General features: G+C 43.0%; 5 protein-coding genes across 5 annotated transcripts; 1 reads left to right on the top strand and 4 right to left on the bottom strand.

The window, feature by feature from the left end:
- Positions 1 to 156: 156 nt before the first annotated feature.
- Positions 157 to 3,276, top strand: V1514DRAFT_351505 (uncharacterized protein). Its single transcript, XM_066929459.1, has 3 exons — positions 157 to 265; positions 338 to 803; positions 864 to 3,276. Exons 1-3 carry the CDS (start codon positions 228 to 230, stop codon positions 3,099 to 3,101), a joined length of 2,742 nt encoding a protein of 913 aa, XP_066784064.1. The 5' UTR covers positions 157 to 227; the 3' UTR covers positions 3,102 to 3,276.
- Positions 3,176 to 4,125, bottom strand: V1514DRAFT_29972 (Imidazoleglycerol-phosphate dehydratase-domain-containing protein). The gene is made up of 2 exons (XM_066925517.1): positions 4,069 to 4,125; positions 3,176 to 3,989 (listed from the first exon to the last, which is right to left on the bottom strand). The coding sequence occupies exon 2, from the start codon at positions 3,961 to 3,963 to the stop codon at positions 3,250 to 3,252; it is 714 nt and encodes a 237-aa protein (XP_066784063.1). The 5' UTR covers positions 3,964 to 3,989; positions 4,069 to 4,125; the 3' UTR covers positions 3,176 to 3,249.
- Positions 4,126 to 4,452: 327 nt separating this feature from the next.
- V1514DRAFT_328680 (aconitase family-domain-containing protein) lies at positions 4,453 to 7,019 on the bottom strand. The gene is made up of 2 exons (XM_066927209.1): positions 6,731 to 7,019; positions 4,453 to 6,664 (listed from the first exon to the last, which is right to left on the bottom strand). Exons 1-2 carry the CDS (start codon positions 6,914 to 6,916, stop codon positions 4,559 to 4,561), a joined length of 2,292 nt encoding a protein of 763 aa, XP_066784062.1. The 5' UTR covers positions 6,917 to 7,019; the 3' UTR covers positions 4,453 to 4,558.
- A 344-nt stretch (positions 7,020 to 7,363) lies between these two features.
- Positions 7,364 to 9,115, bottom strand: V1514DRAFT_319217 (major facilitator superfamily domain-containing protein; the record flags this gene model as incomplete). Its single annotated transcript, XM_066925927.1, has 3 exons — positions 7,364 to 8,658; positions 8,714 to 8,862; positions 8,916 to 9,115. 3 exons carry the CDS (start codon positions 9,113 to 9,115, stop codon positions 7,364 to 7,366), a joined length of 1,644 nt encoding a protein of 547 aa, XP_066784061.1.
- A 2,420-nt stretch (positions 9,116 to 11,535) lies between these two features.
- Positions 11,536 to 12,753, bottom strand: V1514DRAFT_278893 (uncharacterized protein; the record flags this gene model as incomplete). The annotated part of the gene is made up of 1 exon (XM_066924996.1): positions 11,536 to 12,753. The coding sequence occupies one exon, from the start codon at positions 12,751 to 12,753 to the stop codon at positions 11,536 to 11,538; it is 1,218 nt and encodes a 405-aa protein (XP_066784060.1).
- Between the last annotated feature and the right edge of the window lie 401 nt (positions 12,754 to 13,154).

Here is a 13,154-nt window from a genome sequence, read left to right as displayed (position 1 = left end):
GAAATTGTTATTGCAAAATCAGGTCTGTTTTGTGTGAGTATGCAGAGGAACACGTGATCAATAACGTAATGCATAACGTAACGCATGACTTACCCTGTCATTCAATATCAAATCCTTCCAAGCCCGATTTTGATTCTTTTCGAATCAACGAAATTACAACCCAATTTTGAAGTAATCTTGATCTTCGGTTTTTCCTCTTCTTCTTTTTTGTTTTAAATATTCAGATAATGTCTAACTCACCTTCACTATCTTTTGGTCCTGAATGGTGAGTGCCGAATCTTTTTCAATCAACGTTCCCGTGCTGATAATTTTTTTTTCTTCTTCCTTTAACTTGCAGGATGCGTCCAAAACCAATTCAATTAAGTTCAAACGGATCTGGCGGGCCTGCCCTGTCATCCTCGTTTTCGCCGACGACCGCGACAAAGAAACCCCGAAACTTGAAGCATGCGACTGCGTGGTCTACTGCTGCCGTGTCTAAGCCGGCAACCGGTTCTTTTCATTCCGTTTCTGGCGGGCCGGCATTATCGTCGTCGATCTTGACGGCCAATGGGGACGGAGGCACGTTGAACTCTGGTCCTGATGCTGAATTGCCACCAGCAAATCCGGAAGGCAGACGATATTCTAGGGAAGAACTTCTGGGCTTGTTTTCCAGCATGAAGAAATCCGGTCGCTTGCCGAATAAACCGATCGACCTGTTCGCAGCGGCAGCAGCAGCAGACAAGACCGGTGGCACGCCAGAGTACCAATTGTACTTTGCAGGACATGCACTCGTGCCCCAGTTATTAAGCAATGGCAATGGATCGGTACGTATACATTCTTCTTTTTTTTTTATTGAAGATTGAACCTAATTATGCTATTATAAGACTATCTCGCATTCGCCTTCACCCCCCGTCTCAGTTGCGCTTGATCCCACAATTGCAATATCAAGTCCGTTTATATCGAAACCGGCTGCCACGACTACGCCATTTGTTAATATTAATTCAAATCCGACATCATCTTCATCATTTGCTCCCATTCCTAATCTTGAATCTGCGGATCGACTTCTTCCTCAGATTGGGAATTTGAACTTAAATCCGGATCATCAGTTTGTTCCTCCTCCGGCTCCTTGGGATGCGTTCGGTCGTCAGCCGCATGCGGTTCACCATCCTCACCCCTTTGATCAGGATCCATTCGTGCCAAATATTTTTGCCAGTAACGAACGTCAATTCGAGCAACCAGTTCCACCACCACCACCACCACCAGGATTGTCGTTTCCTCCGTTACTAGTCTTTCCCCATTTGATCCAATGGATTTATAAAGATGATACTGGCGCGGAGCAAGGTCCGTTTAGCGGCATCATGATGCAAGATTGGTATGCGAACAATTATTTGGACGCCAGCTTGAAACTGAAGCGGGTCGAGGAACTTCAGTTTTATGAGCTGCGGGACTTCGTGGCTCGGTTGAACAACACTATCGATCCTTTTTTGACTCCGCTTCCCAGTATTGAGCAGCAACCACTACAAGAAGAAATCATTAAGCAGTCCATATCTCCTCCTGCGCCAATTGAACCTCCAAATAAATTCGAACCAGAACTTGAACTCCAGCCAGTGCCAGTGCCAGTGCCAGTGCCAGTGCCAGCGCCAGTGCCAGTATCAGGACCAGTGCCGGTCCAAATATCAGAACTACAAGCAGAGCCAGAATTAGAGTCCGTAAATGCTGCACCGACATCTGCACCTGCGCCTGCTTTTACGAGCAAGCCCAAAGAGGAAAAATTACGACAGACAGTTAAACAACAAGATCAAAAGAAAGAAGAGATCGAAGGAAAGCCGTTGTTGGTGTGGGATGTTCCTGCGTCAGCCCCGACAGATGATTCATGGAAGGTCGGTCCGGAACTACCAGATCCGTCTTTCACGCCCACCCAGGTCGCGGCCGGCAAACTACAACCTCTTCCTCCTGCGCCGATACTAGTCACAAAGCAAGAAAAACCAGTTCAGACTACGCATACCTCAGTCCCAGTTGCGCCCTGGGCTAACATCAGTGAGAACAAGCCAAAGGCATTGTCAGTCAAGGAACTCGCCGAACGTGAAGCGCGTGCCAAACAGCTGTACGAACAACAACTGGTGCACAAGCGGGCAACAGCAACCGTAGCTGCCGCAGCAGCTAGTGTGCCTTCCACAGCTGCGCCTGCAACAGGAATTTCAGCCAATACTCTCAAGATTGATTTGGCTAATGGAAACGTAATTACGAATGATTTGTTTAAGGCCGCATCGTCGCCTCCAGGATTACCTCGATCGGCGACCTGGGCGAAGTCAACAAGCTCGTCCGCTGCATCGACTGCAATTAAAAAGAGCCTTGCAGAGTTACAAAAAGAAGAAGAAGAAGTTCGGCGGAGGGAGCTCATCATTGAGCAACAGAAAAATCCAAATACCGTGATTTCACCTCAAAATAGGAGATATGCCGAAATAATGGCCAAGCCAGCTCTTCCAAGTTCGCGAGTTTCAAGTGCGTCGGTTATCACGTCTGCTTGGACCACAGTCGGACCAAGCGGGAAGAAAACAGCTACAACAACAACGACTACGACTACGACTACTTCTACGGCGGCGCGTCGGGTGGCGTCGACGCCACTCACGTCAGCAACGACGACGACACCCACGACGGCAGCGAAACGACCTGGCGTTGTTGTGCGAGCCTCGGCAAGCGCGGACGAGTTTTTAAAATGGATCCGGCAATCATTACGGTCCGTGTCTTCGAGCGTGAACTCGGAAGAACTTTTAACCATGTTGTTGTCTCTTCCGGTCGGCAGTCCGGAAACCGTGGAGATCATTTCGGAAACGATCTATGCCAATTCAGACATTTTAGACGGTCGAAGGTTTGCTGAAGATTTTATCAAGCGTCGCAAGGCGGTTGATGGCACCACCACCGACCTTGTCGCGGTCGCTGCGTCTTCGCATTCAACAAACGGCGGGCAATCAAAACCTGATTCGGCCAAGGCCACACCGTCTGATGGTGGATGGAGTGAAGTTTTGGCTCGCAGTAATGCGAAATCACTTAAACCGGTTGAAGAAAACGAAGGTTGGAACACGGCGTTTAAAGTTGTTGGCAAAAAGAAAGGCAGAAAGTAAAAAAAAAATAAATAAAAAAAAAAAAATTATTTCACAAAATTTGGAAGTTTTTTTTAAAATAAAAAAAATCATCAATTACACTATTATCCATTTGGGCTTTTTCTATATAGTCTATTTTTTTTTTTTGCTTTATTCGTTTTAAAAATTTCTATAGCACTCCTTTTGTACTTGGAACTTCACCAACTTTGCCGGTACGACTTGTAGCTTCCTTGAACGCGACCGCTAATGCCTTAAACGCACTCTCCGCCCTATGATGATCATTCTCTCCCCGCAGGCAATCCACATGAATCGTAACTCCAGCACCTTGTGCGAATGATTTCAACACGTGCGGAATCATCTCCGTGCTCAGCGCGCCCACTTTTTCCCGTCGTAATCCGATATCAATCACCGCATACGGTCGTCCGGATAAGTCCACGACCGCTCTTGATAACGCTTCATCAAGTGGCGCGTACGCACTGCCGAACCGCTTGACGCCTTGAATCTTGCCCAAAGCTTGCTTGACGGCAACGCCGAGTGCGATCGCGGAGTCCTCGGCCGAGTGATGATCGTCAATATGCAAGTCGCCGTTGCAATACAGGTTTAGTGACCATCCGGCATGCTTGGCCAGGGCATGAAACATGTGATCCAAAAATCCAATGCCGGTGTTTACCAAAATTTCTTGAGACCCCGATTTTTGCGTGGCATGATCAGTCTCGTCGTCGTTGTTGTCGTTGTTGTTCTTGTCGGTCCTGGTCGATTCATGACCGGTCGTGTTTTCAGCATTTTGTAATGATGGCAATTCACCACCGTCAATTGATAATTGAATCCGAATCTTGGTCTCGTTCGTGTTTCGGATAATTGCTGCTTCCCTTCTTTCAGTCATTTTTTTTTCTTGGCCCTTTAAAATTACTTTCGATAAGATAGGTCAATACTGCTTGTTGGACCCATCCAAAAAAAAAACCTGATTAGAGAAAGATTGAGCACATACCCTAAACCCTATTAATATAAAGTTGCAATAAATTTTTTTTAGATCTCTTCATTTTTTCTTTTTTTTTTACATTAGGCAAGAATAAAATGGTACGTTCATATATTTCTTTTTTTTTTTTTGGCGAATATTTTTTTCTTTTCCAAACTATATTGTATAAAAAGGTTTATTACGTTTTTTAAAAAATCATCCTGATGAGTTTTTAATATTCAATGCATAGTTCAACTGAATTATTACATGTTGAAGACATATTCCATCGTCTTTCGCTCCTATCTGATTTTTTTTTTTAAAAAATGATTTTTAAATTTGGTTGACTTTTTATTTTGGAAAAAAAAAACAATTATTCTGTTGAAGTTTGAATCAATCGCTAACTTTTGGAACTTAGGTCTTGTAATGTTTATTTCTCTTTATGATCTTTCAAATATAGCTACTTTTAATAAAATTCATTAAATGCATAGTACAAAATATTGCATATACAAAATGTTTAATCTTTTTACCATTCAACAGCGTGAGGAACGCCAGGAATCTTTCCCTGAATGATTGGCTTAACCAAAGTAGATCCACCTTCAAGCCAAGGGAAGTTGTTGCGTCTAAAATTTTCGTATTTTGAAATTAATTCTTCGCTTTGAAGGGTCAATCCAATGTCATCCAATCCGTTGATTAAGCAATGTCTCTTAAACTCATCAATCTCAAACGTTGCGAAAACTTCACCGGTTTCTTCGTTTCGCACTTGTTGCTTGACCAAGTCAACCGTGACTTGCTTGCCAGCTTTAGCAACTGGGGAAATCTTGTGAACAATAATGTCTTGCGGGATGATCAACGGCAAAAGACCGTTCTTGAATGAGTTGCTAAAGAAGATTTCACCAAACGATGGTGCGATCACGCACTTGATGCCAAAATCAGCCAACGCCCAAGGTGCGTGCTCACGAGAAGAACCGCATCCGAAATTTGGACCGCTGACGACCAAAATCTTGGATTGACGGTATGGTTCCTGGTTTAAAACAAAACCTGGCTTTTCGGCACCAGTGGCAGAATCAAACCTGTCGGCGAAAAATAATCCGGTGGACAATCCGGTTCGCTTAATTGTTTTCAAAAATTGCTTGGGAATAATGGCGTCGGTGTCGACGTTTGCCCTGTCAAGCGGTGCCGCAAATCCGGTAACCACAGTGAAAGGTGGAATTCCAGCTGACTGACCAGTTGAAGAAGTCTTGCTTGAAGGTTGTGCGTTGTCATCGGAAGAAAATTCAGACTCAGACTCGGAATCGTCAACTTCGTATTCGGAAGCATCAGAAGAAGCAGAAGCAGATGATGGCACGGTGATCTCTATCGCTGCACGCTTTTCAGACTTGTAATACTCTCTGATGTCGGTAATATGACCAGTAATGGCAGCAGCAGCAGCCATTGCCGGACTCATCAGATGAGTTCTCGAACCAGCACCTTGTCTTCCCTCGAAATTTCGGTTTGAAGTTGAAGCACACCTCTCCTTGGGCGCAAGAATATCCGGGTTCATGCCAAGACACATTGAGCAACCTGCCTCACGCCATTCAAATCCGGCATCAAGGAAGACCTTGTCAAGTCCCTCGCGCTCGGCTTGAAGCTTGACCAATCCAGAACCGGGGACGATCATGGCCCGTGCAACATTTTCTGCCACATGCTTGCCCTTGACAACGTTAGCAGCAGCGCGCAAGTCCTCAATTCTAGCGTTCGTGCAAGAACCAACAAAGACTTTGTCAATCTTAATCGATTCAATTGGTTGGTTTGCCTCCAATCCCATGTATTCAAGAGATCGTTTGATCGATGCAACCTTGATTTGATCATTAGGATAATCAGCAGGGTCAGGAACATTGCCAGTAACCGCAGCCGCATCCTGTGGAGACGTTCCCCAGGTCACGGTAGGCGCAACATCAGAAGCTTTAATAGTGATCTCGGTATCAAACTTGGCACCTTCATCTGAAAACAACGACTTCCAGTACTGAACAGCCTTATTCCATGACTTGCCCTTGGGAGCAAGCGGGCGACCTTTGAGGTAAGCAAAAGTTGTGGCATCAGGCGCGATCATGCCAGCGCGTGCACCGCCCTCGATCGACATGTTGCACATGGACATTCTTGCGTCCATTGATAATTCCCTAATCGCCTCACCGGCAAATTCGATAACATGACCGGTACCTCCGGCAGTTCCAATCTGGCCGATAATGTGAAGAATCAAATCCTTAGACGTGATTCCAGGCAGAAGTTTTCCCTCGACATTGATCCTCATGTTCTTGGACTTGTTTTGGATAATAGTCTGGGTGGCAAGAACATGCTCAACCTCGGAAGTACCAATGCCAAACGCAAGCGCACCGAAAGCGCCGTGAGTGGAAGTGTGTGAGTCACCGCAGACGACGGTAGTGCCGGGAAGAGTGAAACCCTGCTCGGGACCAATTATGTGAACAATTCCCTGACGGGCATCATCCAAACCAAAATATCTCAAGCCAAAGTTCCTGACGTTCTCTTCCAACGTTGTGGATTGAAGACGGGAATCCTCTTGGTCAATAAACGTTTCAAGAGACTTGTAAGTCTTTCTCGACGAGGTTGGGATATTGTGATCAACAGTGGCCAACTATAAACATTGTTAGGCATACCATGTTTCTTCAATATGTCCAAAAATAAATCATCATGAACATACAGTACAATCCACTCGGCGAACTTTTCTTCCGGCATTGGTGAGTCCTTCGAATGCTTGTGGAGAAGTGACCTCATGAACCAAGTGACGATCAATGTAAAGAATGTACGTTCCATTCTCCTCCTTGACGATATGGTCGTCAAACACTTTGTCGTACAAAGTACGCGGGCCGCTCTGTGCTGAAGGCATGATTGTTGTACTGTACACCTTTAATTGTATGATTAGGCAAGAGGTAAAAGTCGGAATGGGCGAACGAGGTGTGGGATATATAACACTTGGAGGCAAAAAAAAAAAAAAAAGCGGAGAGCAGGAACCGAATTGGTGTTGTAAACTTTGAATATCAAATAAGTGGCAAAAGATTGTTAATACAGTACTTGGTTGATATTTCGAAATGCTAATTCCGGGCCAATAATGCGGGCCGCGTTTTTAATCGTCCGCGTTACCACGTAACCATGAAAGCGTCTTCGCACTTATGCTGAGCCGTCACCGATATCGGCGTCGGTCTGCAACCGAAACTGCTGATTGCCGATGAAGAAATATTATAGATGTACTACGTAATTGTTTTACGGAATTATTCGTTCACATACCCAATGCATAACTAATTTATTCATAACTTCCCAATGACATTAATACCTTTTAGATCTTTAGTTTAAAGTTGAGTTGCTGGTTGCCCAACCCCTTGGACGTCTTGATGTACTCGACCTTGTCCTCCTCACTGAGTTCGTCCCAAACTCTTTCTCGCCTCTTGTTTTCATGCGTGTAATATTGACGGATCAACAGCACCCAAATCATGGACGCAATATTAATGCCAATCAATACTCCATTTCCACGACGGTAGAACGGCGCATCGTCTTCCGTATACACATTGGCTGCAAGGATGTTGCCGCATTGCACGCAAATATTGTAGATTGCAAACGCCATTGACCTGCGGTCAGGATTGTTGGAGTTGGCAGAAATCCATGAAATCAAAATTGGATGATAGTATGGATATCCGAGCAAGAGCGTGATGAACGTGTATCGCAACCATCTGCTGGCGGCATCAGGCAAGACTTCCAGCAAGATTAAGTTGGGCAAAACCCAAAGCGCAGACAAAATTGCAAAAATCCATCGCACTCCGTACTTGTCTGACAATTTTGAAAATCCAACTGTGTACGATATATTCAGAATAGCGTACGGAATCGTTAGCAAGTTGGTAACGGTCTGACTAAAACCAAGTTGACGCAGCGTGATTGTAAGATAATAGTTTGAAGTCTGTGCCGGAACAAACGCGATAAATCCGAGCAAGAATATTGGCAGCAAGTATTTATCGGTAAACGACTCGTACACCTGTTTAACACTGCCCAGCAAGCCTGAACCAGAGAACTTGACCGTGACCTGTTGGTTTTTCTTTGAAGGATCTTCCAAAACAACACGAATCTTTAAGATTGCTGTTTCACGTGCGGTAAACACTCTTGACACAACCTTGTGTCTCAACGAAGGCATGACGAAAAATGATGCAATGCCAATAATGGCAGAAATAATGCCTTCTACTAAAAACAACCACTGCCAACCGTTAAGCGAGCCCTTGCCGCCCAGTTGGATGATGGCAGACGCAAGCAATGCGCCAATCACGTTGGTCCCAGACTGCGTGGCCCACACCCATGAATATCTTAAACCAAGTTCGTTGGATTTATAAAAAGACGAAATCCAAAACGACAAGCCAGGCACGAATCCACCTTCGCACGCACCAATGATGGCACGAGTAAACAAAAACAGTGGAGTTCCACGAATAAAAATTTGAAAAATCGAAACCACGCCCCAGCAGGTCATGATCACGGGAAGCCAAACATCAGCACCGAACCGACGAACGAGGGCCTGAGAAGGAATCTCAAACAGTAAGAAAAAGATTAAAAACACTGTTTGGCCCAGATTGTATTCATTTTGTGTAATTCCTATTAATTGTCAGCATAAACATAAACGCACGTTATTGACAAAGTTGTTTCTTACCCGCTAATAGAAGGAAGTCTGCGGATATGGCATTTTGAATGTTATTTCTAATTAACTGTAACGAAAAAAACATGATGCATGCCAGTATCATAACCCTGTAGTCGAGCTTGTTTCTTATAATTTCCTCTTCTTCTTCTGTCCATGCTGGTCTTTGTAATTTATTAGCTTTCAAACATTTGCAAGTACGAAGCGGTTTACATACTTTCCCTCAGCAAGAAGTGCTTCAATGTGGCCTTCATGGTCAACCTCGCCGTTGAAGAATGTATCAGCAGCACCATAAGAGCCCTTTTTTTCAAGCAATGCGCTTTCAGGGCCTACAATATCTTCAACATCGACAGTTGAATTACTGTCTCGGTCAACTGCCCGACGTTGCAGGTGAGACTCGCTGTGTTGGTCGGCCATGGGAATGAGTTAACGCTTTACAGGTGGGATAGGGGGAAGTAACGAGCAAGACATGGACATGTTATAATCCAAGCAACTCATTAGTACAACACAGTATATACGTCACGCAAGCATGCGTCGATAGCACTAATATTCACCCACTTAGTACGCTGATGAAAACAGCTTTGACACTACACTCACCACGACGTCAATTGCGCAATTTCAGGGGTGGATAGCATCGACGTTCGTTCCGCTGATTAATCTGGCGCGGCATTCCCGCCGGGCCAATGAGCATCACTCAAATTGCCTTGAATCTGAGCACAGATTCGATATCCGCTGTACGATAACTATAAGTAGTTAGCATCCTGCCCACCTTCGTGGCATTTTCTTGCACATCGCTAGAAAATCATTTGCAACTTCGTGGCTACGATGAAGAAGTTTTCATGACGATGGCATCACGGAAATGCAGCCGCACGCAATTACTTGCCCTTTATATATAACATGTTATTCATAACTAACAGTCGTTATGTAAATAAAATGATTTGATTGCAATTCTATTTATCCACTATACCTTGATGTGTATTATTGTAACAATTTCACTGATATGCCACATAGCCGTACACATGGTTCTGACTTTTTTTGCATTTTCTCAACCTTCAATCGATTACTCTGATCATCAAAAGCTCTATGACATGGTGCTACAGTGTATTTTCAAATTCTGCTTGCTGCACGACGGAAGACCCATTGCTCATCAGGCATCGCGGTTTGTGCGGTCGCCATCATTCTAAATTTATTTGATATAACTATGAATACTGTACAAGAAAAATGTGTCACATTGACCATGTAAAATGATTCTTAATATGTATGCGACATTAAACCAAAGGCGCATTGCGACATTGCGGCTTAACCGGAATAACAGTTAATGGTCTCTTACAGTCACAAAAACGAAAAAGAGTACAATTAAATGATTTTGATTTGTGTATACCGTTTCGTTCATTTACATAACTCCATATATTCCACGTTGTATACTGATTCATCTAAATCTTTACTGAATGGACAGTTGCCGACAGAAGCATGCAGCAAAGCACGAATCACATTGGTATGCTCGCGGTATTGGATGGATTATTTTCAATAATTTTACGGACTTCTAATGCAACAAAAATATTCCCAGCGTAGCTGCTTACATACTCTTCACGCATCTGGGAACAACTTTTTTTTATACATGTTATTCCTAAGTATAATGATTTTAAAAACTCAAGTTGAACTAATCTTTCAAAAGGCCACAATTTCAACATGACGTGGTCTTCGAAAGACGTAGATTGCTTACGGTCAGAGATATTTGTACGTATAGATGCAATAAAGAGGTATCATGAACAATTGTCTGCAGATAAACCGGTTCAAACGGCACTGGACAAGAACGACATCAATGACGCTTTTGGGCCTACTCTTGGATAAATCAAATCAAAATGATATAAGCATGAATTCCGTGCAAAAGCACACAATACCTATTAGCGATTTTTTATATTCTGCTGGCTGTACCTTGCCCGTTATATGTACGTTCCACGTAGTGAGCCTTAATAATAATTGTAGCCAAGATCGCAGAATAATTAATAGCATCGGTTTTTTTTTTTTTTTTTTTCTTTCTTTCTAGTTTTTCAATTCGCGTCGAGGCAACATAAGTATCGATTTTCTGTTTATATTGGCCTATGATTTAGGTTGTCATATATAAAGTTACCAAGCACATACACCCCCCTCGCATTTATGTTCATCACAATTTTCACAATGATAATGGCATCTCCCGTCAACCGGCATGTCATTGCTATGCTAGAGCAGCCTGGATAGAACAACCAGAAAAAGGTACCTTTGTTACTTCCAGCAAGACAATTAATCGTTAATTTATTGGTATATTTTATTCTTACTACTGTGTATGCATGTAAGATCGAACGCACCAAGTTGCCTTTGTTATTGAGTTTGTCACTTAATTAATTGGTTTGGCGAAATATGACAAATGACACTCCCTTGCAATAAATGTGCTTCATTTTTTTATTTTTTGCATATTAAATAATAATCTGCCATTTCGAAACAATCGAATATTACGGTCAAAACAAAATTTGGTTAAAGTACTACAAAGATTAAGATGCGGTAAATTTATGAGGATAATATTTTGCGCCACGGTGTTGATGAAAATTCGCAAAAATGGCCGGTATCAGCGGTTTTTTTTTTTTTTTAAAGTATACACATTAACATTTTAGTTTTTCACTTTTTACTTTTTTACCTTCTACAATTAAATTTCGGTAATATCCTTTGCATATATCCATTTGTACTACCAATACTAGGGATCATGCACTGTGATTTTTTACTTTTCTTTACCGGTTTCTTATTTTTCTAAAAAAGAAAAAAAATATACTAAATTATATTGCGAAATACAAAACTTAAAATTCCTATTCAAATTCAATTGTTTCGGTCTTTGGATACCATTCAGAAGTCGTATCTTGATATGTGTAAGACAGGACCAATTTTTTGCCAATTGGTTCATCACTTGATGTGAACAATGGTGATGCCTGCCCACCATAGTTATACCCATTCTCACCTGGCTTGGTATGATAAATAACACTGTTTGAAACGTTCCATGGTCCAAGAGGTGACGGCGCCGAAAGTGCGTAAAATTTTGAATCGGCCCAGAACGAGAAAAAGACGAGCAAGTACGAATTATGGTACTCAGAGAAGAAAACTGAACCGGAAGAAAATGGCAAGGAATTCGTAATCACGGCCTTGTCTTCCTGTCGCTCGCTTCCGTTTGGTTCAGTGGATTTCCATTCTTGCAAGCCATTATCCCAGTATTGCCATGTTGACTTGTCAGCATACGACGACCGAGGAACTTGAGCAACGTGAATGTCGTGACGTCCATGCTTAACGTCAAGAGCATATAAATAAATTACGCTGTTGACCACAATTGAAGAGAATCCGCCGTACGCAAACGAATCAATAGAAATATCAATCTCTTGCTCACGGGTAATGCTCAAAGAGTTTCCATCCTCATCGTATTCATAAGTAGAAACGCTGTAGCCGATTGTAGAATGATTTGTACGTGAATCAAACTTAATTACACCCCAAATTTGAGCAGCATGATGGTCGTCAACCGGAATGCACGGCGCAAATGACCATAACGCGTATCGCGTGGACAAGTATTGAACCTTGGCTTCCTTTGAAAACCACGGGATTGCCACCGTGACATCCCCAGCGTTGGTTATAGAGATGTCCGTGACATTTGATGGCTCGTCAATAGATGCGGCAATAGAAAACGAATTAGACGCCGCACCGACGAAAGTGCCATCGCTGGAATATGCAAAAGTGTCGTCAAAAAACCAGAAAGTTCGATGGCCGATTGAACAAATGTTTGGCAAGTCACGCTTAACATGCCAAGGAGAATGAGGATCGTGTAAACGCCCGTGATCATGATGATGCTTCACTTTAAAATGATCATTCTTAGGCTTTCCATGGGCTTTGAACGGCGGATCCGATTTTCGAGTAGAAGTATGACTGTCTGGTAGTTTGAAGGACTTACTCGCCTTATTTGATTGCTTTGACTGACTCGGATGAGCAGGCAGGCCTGCCACAAAAGCAAAGAAAAGCGCGAGGAGCAACAAGGCGTGCTTCATAATTGATATCCAATTTCAAACAGCGGGCAAGGCTGAAGAGGAACAAACCCACGGCTAGGATCTCATTGATATATGTAGTTATATATATTATAGTATACAAATACTCTTGTCGAAATCAATGAGTACCACATGTATATCGGAAAAACTAATAACTTTATTTAGGCGGCAGGGAAAATTGCAGGGGTGTCCCAGGGAGACAATAAGTTGGGTACCACGGCAAGTGGTACATTTGTAATTCGATTTTCTTTACAAATCAAAACTTTTGCCCCGCCAAGTACCGTTGATACAAATATATTGTAGTTGTATACTATACCGTACCGTACCGCTGTAATGTATTATCTCAATGAACCGGAGTTGCATCAAACTCAAAATTGCAATGACCCTGTGCTGCAACAATTGAA

This window comes from Lipomyces japonicus (genome assembly GCF_038497905.1).
Source record: "Lipomyces japonicus strain CBS 7319 unplaced genomic scaffold V1514scaffold_13, whole genome shotgun sequence".
Classification (NCBI taxonomy): domain Eukaryota; kingdom Fungi; phylum Ascomycota; class Lipomycetes; order Lipomycetales; family Lipomycetaceae; genus Lipomyces; species Lipomyces japonicus.
The sequence above is the reverse complement of the archived record's forward strand: the minus strand, read 5'-3'. Positions and strand labels throughout refer to the sequence as shown.